Source organism: Crocodylus siamensis, chromosome 12 (genome assembly GCF_052110815.1).
Source record: "Crocodylus siamensis isolate JL-2025a chromosome 12, ASM5211081v1, whole genome shotgun sequence".
Taxonomy (NCBI): domain Eukaryota; kingdom Metazoa; phylum Chordata; order Crocodylia; family Crocodylidae; genus Crocodylus; species Crocodylus siamensis.
Window position 1 is genome coordinate 13747229 of NC_143406.1, and position 13160 is coordinate 13760388.

Genomic DNA, 13160 nt, shown 5'->3' on the forward strand with positions numbered 1-13160 from the left:
AACCACATTCTGGACAAGCTTGGCACTTCAATACATGTATTCCTGTCCTTCAGATTGAGTTCTAGCTTTCAGGAGCACTTGGAGCTGGGGTATTTTTACTTGCATCTCCAGGGGTAACAGATTCAATATGAGAAACTTTCTGCTGAGAATTACAACTGTCAAACACTTAAGGATTTTCTCCCAGATTGTAACAAACACTGATAACATTCATTTTCTGGTAGCAGAAGAGCAAAAGCAGGAACAACAAAAGGTTTTTTATATAGATTGGTATTTGGAAGCTCACAGCGTTAGTGTGCTTTTGGGTTCCTGAAAAAGCAATTCACTGCAGGCAGGCAATGCAGATACAATATCTGAAGAAGAAATCCCTGCCTTGCTTTTAGTTTTGATATCACAGTTCTCTTATTTTGTGCTCAAGTATCTCAACAAAGCTTCGAAATCAAGAGGTATTCATGGAATTGACAAACAGGAGGCAGGTGCTGCTGGCTGAATTGCTCAAAAGAACATTAAAAAACCCTTTGAATTCAAGTGCCAGTGAAAAACATATTATTATGGGGGCTAAACAGTCTCTCCATTTAATAAATTTAGGCAAAGCACCTGGAAGCAACATGCATTGTCAGATTCCTGGCAAGGCATTCACATGAAAGTCACTGAACTGCATCTCACCTACAGTTCAAACAGCTCTGCATACCCTTATTTATGCCACCCCCTAAGGATCCTTGCTAAGGATTTTTCAAAGAAGCTTTTACACTGAACTAAACAATCCCCCAAAGGACTGCCAGGCAGCTGTTGCTTTAAAATTCCCTGGCTATAATAAAAATAGACTTGAGTTTCTACAAAATGCAAGACTACCAAGACTTGGCTTTTCCTTGCATACACACACGTGTGCACACATACATGTTCTATACCGTAACATCTGTAAAACATTTTGTCTGATCCTTGTCAACTGAAATGCTGGTTTGAATACAATGCTTAATGACACTTTAAAATTAAAATCTTGCATCTTTCAGCTACAATGGGAAAAAAGGCTCTATGAGCGTAAAAACATCTCCAGTAATGACCTCAGAGCCAGCAATCTCTCTCAGAAAGGTGACTACATCTTCTCTCCAAGTTTATTTTGCTAGAGCTCTGCAGAAAGGCCCTGTGTGTTGAGGAAGGAAAAGGTTGGGAAGGAGGGAGGGTAAGGACTGCAGGTCTCTTACCTCTGCTGCTGGCATACAGGATCACCAGGGCGACCACAGCGCAAGTCATGAGAAGCAGCAGCACAGACAGACCGATGGCCACAAAGCTCCGGGATTTTTTCCCAGATTTCGTTGATTTTTCTACAATATCCATTTGACTTTCTGATTTCCCCATTATTGTAACTCTAAAACAGGATGGGGAGAGGGGGAGAAAAAAAATTAATCACACAGCTAGCTCAGCAGGAGAGCAAAATGCATAGCTGAGCAGGCAGGGAGGAGGATATAGAATGCCACTAGACAGACGGGCAGACAGACAGAGAGACAGATGGAAATAAAACATCAGAATAATTACATGTATTTATCCATTTGATTGTCCACAGATTTCCCAACCTCATTTTCCATTTCTAGTGCCTACCGAACCGACGGCGCGCGCTGGGGACTCTTTCACGCTCTGTTTGCCTAGATCCAGATGGAGCAATGCCCTAACTTACAGTCTTCCCTGGGACATGTAAAGAGAGTCTCAGGATCTGTTTGGGCAACTCCTTTTCCCCCAAAAGACAGTCCCAAAGGTAAAAGGAGGGTGAGTGACTGCCCCTTCTTCTCCCCACTTCGAAGAGCGTCTTGTGGTTTCCAGGACCTTCCCGAAGAACTTTTCTCGGAGGATCCAGGTACCTCCACCAGGCTCTGCTAAAAGCAGTAGTATCCAAAGGGTGCCAGTCTCGCTGCTGTGCTTGCTTTCCCCTGGGCAGAGCAGGAAGATTCAGAAGACGAAAGCCCCCCAGAAGAGGTGGCAGGCTCCTGTTTCATGAAGGCTTCCACCCTCCAGCCTTGCAATCTTCCCAGAGCCATTCCCAAACTTCTGAACTCGGCTGTGTGCTGTGCTCCTAGCTTCGAGCAAATGATCCTGAGCAGCAGGGGGAGGAGGGGTTGCTTTGCAGAGACAGACCGAGGGCTATGTACTCAGAAAAGCCAGCAGCCAAGATTCTGCTAAGTTCCCTCATGCTTTCTAGGGATCTGCTTGCCTTTCCCCTCAGCCCCTGGGCACAGCAGCCTGCTGGGGTTATTCAGGGGAAGAAGAGGGATGTTCTGTGAAGAGAAGACCTCCCTGCTGGGAGTGTACTCGGGATTTTGGGTTGCAATGTATTGGGTTGCTTTCTCTGCCTTGAAAACACATTTATTCCAGGACTGAAATGTAGATTGCACAGCGGTTCCCAGACTCGCAGGACGATTTGTAAGGGAAGGAGGGACCAGGTTGGACATATGGCTTCCCTTTGATTTTTTTTTTTTCATGATTAGAATCCAAATGTACAGCACTGATACTGGAACGGTGGGAGCTGGGGGTCATTTCCCCCCCCCCCCCATAAACTGTTTAAGAACAGCATAGGCTGACTGTTATTGCTACTCTGACCCAAGCACGCAGTCAATATTCATGGTCTGGTGGGTATTTTCCATCAAGGAGAGGGTCACATATTTCTCTGATATGAAACTGGTTTAAATAGTAGAGATGCACCAAGTCCTGTTTTCCTAATCACAACAGGAATCAGACTGCAGGGGACAATTTCCTTGCTCAATGCCCCAAGCCTCTTCTTCCACTCAGCACTTCATCAAAAAGCACTCTTCTCTGTTTTTCTCAAGGGCTCACTAAAAGAGCTCTTCCACACTTTGCTACATGCCTCCCCTGTTTCTTTCATGCTTCTTAGCTGGTTGATTGCTTCTCTCTCTTTCTCTCTCATACACACACTCAACCCAGCTTCACCAAAACAATACCCTTTCCTTTACCTTCAGCCTCCTACCAACATAGTTTAGCTCTTGACTGGCCTTGCATATGGCCGGTATTTTCTGTGGTGGCTCCAATTGCTTCAGTTATATTACTCCAAAAGGCGCTTAACCTCTTCTTATACTTATCCTGAATAAATCTGCAATGAGGTTTCACCCAGCCCCAAGCACAGTGGTGTCCAGGGATATGTAGGCAGTGTCAGAGTAAGTCATGGCAGAGTCAGTCATGCCGATGGAGAGAGGGAGAAACGTGGCTATTACTTTCTGGATGCCTTTGACTCCCAGTTCACATGACAAAGATGTCCTTTCAACATCAGATTGACAGGGAGGCCTGTGACATGAGTCTAGAATGAGGCCCAAGGGTCTGTACAGAAGAGAGACAGACAGAGCTTCAGTGGGAGCACTTTCCCTTTTCCTGTTACAATTCCCTACCTCAGAGCTAATTTGTAAAATAACTTTTGTCCCAATCCTTTTAGTTACGGCAGTCAATGGGAGTTCAGTGCCCAAATAACTTTAAGGAGCTGGGCCTTAGTTACCTCCTTTGTTTTTGTAATAACTTGAGGGGGACATTTCCAGTATACTGGGCACTTTTCCCAGACTAAAACCTTTGTACATAAGAATAGGGGTGTTTTAGGATCTACAAATACAAATTAAAAAAAAATACTTATAGCTAATGGTCCAAACTCTTGCAGTGTGAGCACCCAAATGTGATCATTTGATCAGATCTTAATGCTAGGTAATGGCACTCCTAGTCAGGGTTTGGATGGGGACAGTTCGTGGAACATCAACAGTGGTCAGCCTTGAAAGTTATCAGCTGTCTTAGGGAATCATATATTGTTATGTGACTATTTACATTATTTTTAATACTGAACTTATGAAAATAGCAACCTACTCTGACCTACCTACTAAAACAAATCTGGCAGTCAGCCTAAGAACAAATACGCTACATGCTAGGGATATTTTTCAAGAAATCAAGTTGCTTCCACATGTCTTTTTTTTCCCTGTGTCAGCATCAGTATTGGCCAGTCCTGTTTTAAAATCCATTATAAGGCGGAACAAGTATTTAGGATTGTTTTAACCAAGGCTGGAATAAAGATGTACCTGGGGGTACATGAAATATCTGTGACAAATACCTGAACACCCCATTAACACACCCTTTCTAACCCTGGTATTGTATGATACTCACAGAAAATGGTTAATAAACTCAGATGGGATGGCCTTAATAGAGCTCCTAGCCAGTAAAGTGACTCATCATTCTTAATCTGTTGGTGAAATAACCTGCTAAGTAGTTTAACTGAAACAATTATAGATGATTCAGGCAGCCATTGGCTAATTTAATACCAACGATCCTTAGAAGCAACCTTTATGCCTCTTGACTCAGTCTGGCATGTGTGGTACATCTTTGGTAAAACAGAAAAGAAACATATTTTTTCCTGACTTAAACTCACCTCCGAGGAGAGAGAAACAGAGCTGTCATTAAAGTCAGTTCACAGGAATCATGATAATATGTGGCAGGGAACGAAATTATGCTTTTAATCTGATACATTGAGCATAGAGGTAAATATTCATTTTTTAGACTCATTGGTAAGCATGGTGTTGTCATTATTTGTCTTATTGATTAGGACATGACATAGCTTCAGTTAGAACTGGAGTTTGACTTGGCATGAGCTATAAACTAAAATAAGAAGGACTGAGATATTGATGCTACAGGTAAAGGGATATTGACACTTGTGCTGTGTCAAGTTTTTGATTTAAGACGGACTACTAAATTTAACAAGGCTGCTAAATTGTTTTGCTTTAAAGAAAAAAAAAATCCCTCATCATGCTGTAGCAGGAGAGGGACCAGAAATTGTAAAGGACACATCTGCAGACTCATTAATTCTTTTGATTTTGAACAACTTCTCTGTGGTCACTGGAATAGGGTAATCAGTCATTCCGACAGTTCTCCAACAGGGCAGTGATGTCCCTTTTCTGCTCATTGCTTCTGAGGGAAAGGACTTATTTTGGTCTCTGACAGAGCATCAATATTACCTTGCAGCCCTCATGGCAAAAGCAACATCATAATGCAAGCCATTAATAGCATTTTTCTCATATGCAGAACTTTTTGCCCCTTCATGAACGAAGTTCAGTGTCATTATCCCTCTTGCAAAGCTGGGAAAACCAAGGGGTAAAGAGGCTCTGTGTCTTGGTACCGGGTGAAAAAGCAGGTCATTGACAGAGTTAGTTACTCTAGTCTTCTTTCTGGTCCAGGTTACTCCCTGGGTCCTGTCTTTTACCTGTGAAGATGTAAAACCAATTGCTTTAAAGACAGTGAAATGTTAAGGGGAAATCAAATGGGGAAAGTTTCTTGTCTAAAAGTTCTTGTTCTGTTAGAGTTTTCACTTGCTGGAAAGTTTACACTCCAAAGAAGGATGTGGAAGTCTTGGTAGATTCAATGTGAAACTTTCTATAGCATGATGTAGCTGCACAAAAAGCAACTGTGGCTTGGGGATGCATCAATAGAGGCATTAGGTACAAGACGTGGAAGGTGATAGAGCACCGGTTAGCTTTTGTCTAAATCGGGGGTGCTCAACCTCTGGCCTGCAGGCCAGATGCAGCCTGCAGAACCGTCACAGCTGGCCCATGGGGCTCCTCACAGGTCAGGAAATGTGGTAACGGGGGAGCAGTGGCCAGTAATATGAGCACCCTCCCCACTACCAACTCCCCAAGCCACAATTTCTGCATGGCTGGTCTGAGCCCCCTTCTCTCTCCATGAGGCTACCCTTCCTTCCTACAGGGCCAGGCCCAGCTCCTTTTCCCCTGTGGGGCTATGTTGGGCTGGCTTGCTCCCTGCCCTCCTCTGCACAGCTAGATGGTGCCCCTCACACCCACCCCAGGCACCAGATCAGGACCACTAGCTGGATCTGGCTCATGGATGGATTGGATGCTGCTAATTTGGCCCAATGTGGGGAAGGATTTCATAGGATTTCACAGTTAGTAGGGTCGGAAGGGACCTGAGCTGATCATCAAGTCCGACCCTCTGCCATGGGCAGGAAAGGATGGTGGGGTCAAACAACCCTGGCAAGGTGTCTATCTAGCCTCCTTTTGAAGACCCCCAGGGTAGGAGTCAGCAGCACTTCCCTTGGAAGCTGGTTCCAGATCCTAGCCGCCCTGACTGTGAAGTAGTGCCTCCTGATGTCTAGCCTGAATCTACTGTCCATCAACTTATGGCCATTATTCCTTGCTACTCGTGGTAGTGCTCGGGGGAACAGGGACTCTCCCATTGCCTGCTGGTCCCCCTTGGCCAGTTTATAGATGCCACCAGATCCCCTCTCAGCCTTCTCTTGTGGAGGCTGAACAGGTTCAGGTCCCGTCGCTTCTCCTCATAGGGCCTGCCCTGCTGCCCCCTGATCATGTGAGTGGCCCTCCTCTGGACCCTCTCCATGTTGTCCACATCCCTCTTGAAGTGCGGCGCCCAGAACTGGACGCAGTACTCCAGCTGCGGCCTGACCAGTGCTGCATAGAGGGGGAGGATCACCTTCTTGGACCTGCTCATGATACATCTGTGGATGCATGACAAGGTGCAGTTAGCCTTCCTAACCACGTCCCCACATTGGCGGCTCATGTTCATCTTGGAGTCTATAATGACTCCAAGATCCTTTTCTGCCTCTGTGCTGATGAGAGGGGAGTTCCCCAACCTGTAGGTATGCTGGTGGTTCTTTCTTCCTAGGTGCATCTTGCACTTGTCAGTATTGAATCCCATTTTATTCTCATCCACCTGCCCCTGTAACCTGTCTAGATCCAATTGCAGCCTGTCCCTCCCTTCTAGCATGCCCACTTCTCGCCACATCTTGGTGTCATCCGTGAATTTGAACAAGGTGCTTTTCACCCCCTCGTCCAAGTTGCTAATGAAGATGTTGAACAGTGCAGACCCAAGGACCAAGCCCTGGGCGACCCCACTGCCCACATCCCTCCAGGTCGAAAATGACCTGTCCACCACCACTCTCTGGGTGCGGCCCTCCAGCCACTTGGCAACCCATCTGACTGTGTAGGCATCAACACCACAGTTGCCTAATTTTTTAATGAGAATGGGGTGAGAGACAGTGTCGAAGGCCTTCCTAAAGTTCAGAAAGACTACATCCACTGCGACACCCGAATCTAAGGGTTTTGTGACCTGGTCGTAGAAGGCCACCAGGTTGGTCTGACAAGACCTGCCTCTAGTGAACCCGTGTTGGTTGCCCCTGAGCATAATCTCCTCTGCTGGTCCCTCGCAGATGTGCTCCTGGATAATTTTCTCAAAGAGCTTCCCCAGGACCAAGGTAAGACTAATGGGCCTATAGTTTCCTGGGTCCTCTTTCCTCCCTTTTCCTGGATCCTTCCTCCCTTTTCAGCTTTATCACTGATCTGAAGTATTGGGTGCAGTTTTGGGCTTCACATTATAAAAAGGACACGGAGAAGTTATAGAGGGTCCAGAGGCAAGTGGTAAAAATGATAAAGGGCTTAGAAGGCAAGTAATATGAGAAGTTGAAGGAAAGAGGCATGTTCAGCTTGTGAAAAAGCCACTTAAGAGGGGATATGATTGCAGTCCTCATATACTTCAAGGACTGTCATAAAAACGAGGGAAAAGGCCTTTTCTTTCTTGCTGCAGAGAGGATGTGGATCAGTGGCTTGAAGTTGCAATGAAGTAGGTTTAGATTCGATACAAGGAAACTCTTCTTAACTGTTATAACAGTGAGGCAGTGGAATAGACTGCCTAAGGAAGCTGAACACCTCGAGTGATGGAGAGTTCACAAGACGAAGTTGGATAGCCACTAGTCAGGAATGATCTGGGTGTAGCTGTGCTTGTGTTCTTGTACGGCTATTTCCCATAGTTCTGGGCTTTGGCGGTTTCCAATCGGAGCTAGGAGGGAACTCTCTTCCCCTTCCCAGCTCCACGCATCAGGGTTTTTTTTCCCCAGCTCCACGTATTAGGGTTTTTTTTCCATTAAAGTCTTTCTCAGAGGCATTGGGTGTTGGCTGCAGCCCATGCTGGAAACTTTGACTGAAGTGTGCCAATGCTCCGGGGGGGAATTAAACTGGGAGGTTCCTGGTTAGAGGGTCTTGCCCCTTTGCTTAGGACCAATCATCATATTTGGGGTCAGGAAGGAAGTTTACCCTGTGGTCAAATTGGTATGGACTATGGGGTTTTCTTTTGCCTTCCTCTGTATTAGGGGCATGGCTTTCTTCCTGGAATCTCTTGAGCATGTATTAACAACCTTTGCAGCAACAGGATGTTTGCTGATGTGGTCCCCCTGCTTTGCCTGTGGCAGGTTAGGCTGTTATGTCTTTGGCTTTGTATCAGTGTTGATGTGTAAATTGCCAAGAGTTTTGCTTATATAATGGGTTTGTCTAAGATGGTTTGGATAGGGATGATCCTGCCTCAGGCAGGGGGTTGGATTAGATGACTTATGGAGGTCCCTTCCAGCCCTACTTCTTTATGAGTCCATGGAAATGATAAGGGGGTTGCTGTTCGCTTTCTGTTGCTCTAAAAGGATCAATGATCCATGTATGTTTTATTTCTTATATGAAGAAATCTGGACCAATTAAGACCACATAGTGAAAAGGTTAAACCCAAAGCCCCAAAGAGTAGGTCTTAAAGTACTGTACCTGAGGTGGTGGGGAGCGAGTGTCCAGTCACCTCTCTGGGTTACTGTTCCCTTTTGATGTCATTTTCATTGTGACACCAGCCCATGAAACAGAGTTTGTTACTACTGAGGTTATTCTCCTTAGTCACAGGAGACTTCAGGTGCACCAGAGCTACTGCAATTTCAGTGTAGAGAGTTAGGGGCAAAGTATTCTTCTGTAAGATTGGCCTCATCAGGATGGAAGGGCTGGACAGACCTGGATAGAAAGACCCCAGACCTGAATAGCAATAGCTTAGCTGTTATAGCACTAATGTGTGATTTGGAAGAGAGGGTAAATTCCCTACTGTTCTCAGTTTGGGGTAAGAATTTGAATGTGGGTTTGCCACATCCCACATACATGCCCTAATCATTTGTCGATTGGCTCTTTCAGGAGTGGCTTTTTTCTCTCATTTTTTTCTTTTGAAAGAACTTCTAAAGGTCTGTTCTGATCCTGATGCAGAAGGAAACCATCCCTTGAAAGCTCAAAATATTGTATGAAGCAGAACTCCTGTCTTCTGGCCAGCTTTGAATCGAGGTCAAAGAGAGTCTGGGAGAGCGATGCACTCTTGTACATGGTTGTTTCACAGTGCTTCGGGTAGCAGGCTCCTGGTAGGGGTTGGTGGATCCAGTGACTGAATGTGGAAAGTAGAGGTAGGGCACTGTGTTTCCTCTGCCCTTAAGGCACTGCAGAAATGCTACTGACAACGATGCCCTGTTCTCTCACCAGTGTAATGCTCAGCTAAGCTGAAGCTCATGTCTGGAGTACTGGCATGAGGCAAGGATAGGCTAGAGGGCAGTGAATAGAGAAATGAATCCCAATATTTGGTAAAACCACAGTTGCAATGCTATATCCAAATCCACTGTCCACCCTTCAAGGAGGAGCTGGAAATAGCCATTTGAGTTCAAGGGAGGCCACAAAAATGATCCAGAGTTTGAAAAATAAGGGTCACAATATGAAGCTTAGCAATCCTCTCTATTCAGCTTTATCAAAGAGCAGTTGAGAAGCAATTTGCTCACAGCTTGTAAGGACTAACACAGAAAAAGAGACCTGATAGCAGGGAAGACACTTTTCAACATTGTAGACAAAGGCAGAGCAAGGTCCAGTGGTTGAAAACTGAAATTAGATAAATTCAACCTCAGAATAATAGGCATTGTTCTAGTTGGGAAGGTAGTTAAACCTGGAGCCACTTACCAGAGGAGGCAATGGACTCACTATTATTTAGAGTCATTAAGCAGAAATAAAATATCTTTGGAAAGGTACATTTTAATCCATCTTCTGAAAGAAATTCTACCATTTGCATGTGAAGGGAGTCGAGCTGGACATTCCCGGTGATACTTTCTGGCCTTGGAGCCTGTATATCTGTCAATCTATAAATGCCCCCATTCATTCCCTAGTTTAGGGTTGTTGGTTATAGCTGTGTTGGTCTAAGGATGTAGGTAGACATGGTTTTTAGGGTAAATATGATATCTTTTATTAGACCAACTAAATAGTCAGAAAAATTGTTCTTTGCAAGCTTTGGGGTACAAACACCCTGCTGTACCTATAAGCTTACAAAGAACAATTTTCCTGGCTATTTAGTTGTTCTAATAAAAGATGCCACATTTACCCAAAGAGCCTTGTCTGCCCATTCTTTCCCTTTCCTTGTGGGCCGTGGCCAGAACAGGAACCTCTGCATTTTTTGTAGCATGGTCACAACTCTTACAATTTTGCAGCAAGATGATGATTATAATAAAATATAATACTTTCTTCTGGCTGCTGGCAGAGCTAGGGAAGTATTCCTTCCTCCTGTCATGAAATTGTGTATATATGTGTACATGTGCATATGTTACATGAGTTGTAAAGGGAGGCTGTAAGAATAAATTAGATCTTCTCTTACCTCTTTATGATCAAAAGATTCTAGTTCTCACTGGGCCTTGGTACTTCGTGGGGCTTCTCTTGCAAGTTGTCATGCCTTTTTGTTTTCTTCCTTCAAAACATTAGGGATTAGCCATGGGCAAGGGTGGGACGCTGGATAGGGTGTTCTGAAGGGGCAGAGAGAATTTTCTTTCTGAAATGTTTGGCGGGTGTGTCGTATCCACGTGTTCAGGGTCACACTGCTCCTCAAATACGGAGGTTGGAAGGAATTGTCCTCACCCAGTCAGGTTAGCAGGCATAGTGGGAAAAGAGGGGGTTGACCTTCTGCTCTGCACAGGTTGTGATTTGCCTTCTGGGCTCTTCCGGGGACACCTCACCCAAGGCACTGGTGGCAAGACAGCCTCTCTTGTTCTCTGCCTGTGGTGCTCAACAGTTTCATCTCCTGATGCTTGAAGTGCTTTAGCCCAAGTTATCAGTTCAGTATAGAGACAACTGGGTGAAGTTTAGGAGCTAGAGGAGGTCAGAATATGTGCTCTAATAAGAACCTTAAACTCTTTGGCATGAGGGAGTTCTTGGACAAAAGCAGTGGAGGCTTCCCTTCTGTGGTGCTCTGAGCTGTGCCTCGGCTCTTCTGCTCAAACGGGAATAGTAAGGAGCTGTCTTCGAGGGATCAAACATCGACATCTGAACTTAAAACTCCAAAATGCTCCTAAAGCTATCATAAACGCATGGAGGGTAGGGTCAACACATGTCAAAGGCCTCCTCTGCATGGTGGTGTAGCACAGTGGTCATCTCAATGTTTCCATTTCTTCCTGTCAGATGACCTGAGTCCCCAAAGACCTGACCTACATTCAGGGACAACGGGAGAGAAGATCAGAGTCCATGGATTTCCAGCTTTCACTGTTCTCTCTAAATAAATGGAGTTGGTGAAAGTGCCTCAGTGAAGTCCTGATTCTCTGGGCTTTCCCCCGCAGCCTTGAGAATGCTGTAGGAAGGCGTCCTGTCTTCAACATTGCCATTAAGAGGGCAGGATGAAAAGATGGAGGGCGCTTGTGTGCTGCCTTTCCATGACTGGGAATTGCTGGCACATTGTGGCACAAATGCTGTTGCCGTGAACCTGTGGATGGAACCTGGGTTTGCCAAGGCCCCCGGTGGTATTGTCAAATGAGTAAATACCCTTGGGCTTTATGATGCGGCCTCTGAGGATTCTGTGCAGGCCCGCGTTACCAGGCAATCTGCTAGTGTAGTTGAGCAGACCTCCCTTTTCCCCTCCATGTAACAGTGGCAGGATCCTTCCTCTCCTGTCTCTGGCTTGCTGGCATGAAGGAGTGGATGTCCCATGTTCGTAGAATACACACAAGGCAAGGAAGGGACAAAGTCCCTTTCTCATTTGTAGTTAACCCAACATGGCCATTTGATAATGGGCAAATTCAGATAATACATGAAGACATCCAAGCTCAAGAGTGACTTGAGAAGTCCTTAGACCAAATCCCTGCATCTGGACAGCCCCAAACTTTGGGAGAATTTGAATTGAGACCTACAACCAAATTTACGATTGCCTTCTACCCTCTGTGGCTGGCTGAACTGGGTAGATGAGAGCAAAGAGGCAACAGAAGTGGAACTAGAAAGTGACAAGCTTAATAAAAACCAAACTATAGCTATGTATTACTGGAAGTGGCTACAGCAATCACTGTCTTCTCAGGCTAGTTTTGCTCTTATCAAATGGCTTCTATTCTTTCTGCAGGCAGGGAGCTCAGATAAGCCCCTCAACATCCTTTCTTAATTGCTTCCTGAGACAGAGGCCTTTCCCCTTTTGGAACAGCATCACACCCTTTTGGAGCTAGCTGCCTGTGGAAATCTCACCCAGAAAAGTCAGCACAATTACAGCATCTAGTTATCACCCGCAGGTGATGTCCCAGCTTGGGCACAGGGTAAGAAATGGCCAGGGGAAGAAAATGGAGGAGACTTAATCCAGTAGTGCGCTTTATGCCTCTCCATGGGTAGTGCTAAGTCCTTCTCGGGTGGATAACATCCAGGACACAGAGAAATGCTTCTGCAGGGGAGGGCATTCCTTACTGACATATAGATCAGATGGGAAGACATGGAAAACAGGATGTGTGAAGTACTGTGGAAAACTTGCAAGAGAAGCCCCACGTAGTACCAAGGCCCAGTGAGAACTAGAAACTTTTGATCATAAAGAGGTAAGAGAAGATCTAATTTATTTTTACAGCCTCCCTTTACAACTCATGTAACATATGCACATGTACATATACATACACAGTTAATATATAGGGTCCCCTGTCACCCAGGTACTCTGACATGCATATCCAGGAAGAAGCATACTTCCGAGTGCAGCACCTACAATCTCCTCCTGGGATAGTCACTTGGGTGAATGTTTCCTGTTCAACAGTTATTCAGCAAGTATCCTTGTGCAGGAATGGTTTTTCTTTATGTCTGAGGGAAATGGTTTTTCTTTATGTCTGATGGAAATGGTTGATGAAGTTTCTTAGGAAAAGAAATTATCTGTAGGTGAGGAAATAAAGCTAACTCTGCCAAGTGTTCCTCAAAAATACACAGTTCTTTTCCTTTTCCTCTTTCTTATGATTTCATTTTGTATTATTTAAACAAAGGGAATTACAGTAGTATGTGGCTTTGTATTTATATTGACTAAAGAAGTTTCGGTGATAGTGCAGCACCTTGAACCCTGGT

General features: G+C 45.1%; 1 protein-coding gene across 3 annotated transcripts in view; it reads right to left on the reverse strand.

Annotated features, from left to right (window-relative positions):
- Window positions 1–13160, reverse strand: part of MMEL1 (membrane metalloendopeptidase like 1) — an 82415-nt gene that overhangs the window by 67801 nt on the left and 1454 nt on the right. The window contains exons 1-2 of one of the 3 annotated variants that reach the window (XM_090023769.1): window positions 1594–2338; window positions 1200–1363 (exon numbers count right to left, since the gene is read on the reverse strand). In XM_090023769.1, the coding sequence (XP_089879895.1) occupies window positions 1200–1353 (154 nt within the window). In that variant the 5' untranslated portion in view covers window positions 1354–1363; window positions 1594–2338. Of the gene's footprint in view, window positions 1–1199; window positions 1364–1530; window positions 2339–13160 lie in introns of those variants that run through there. The other 2 variants (XM_090023768.1, XM_090023770.1) reach the window with 2 other exon arrangements.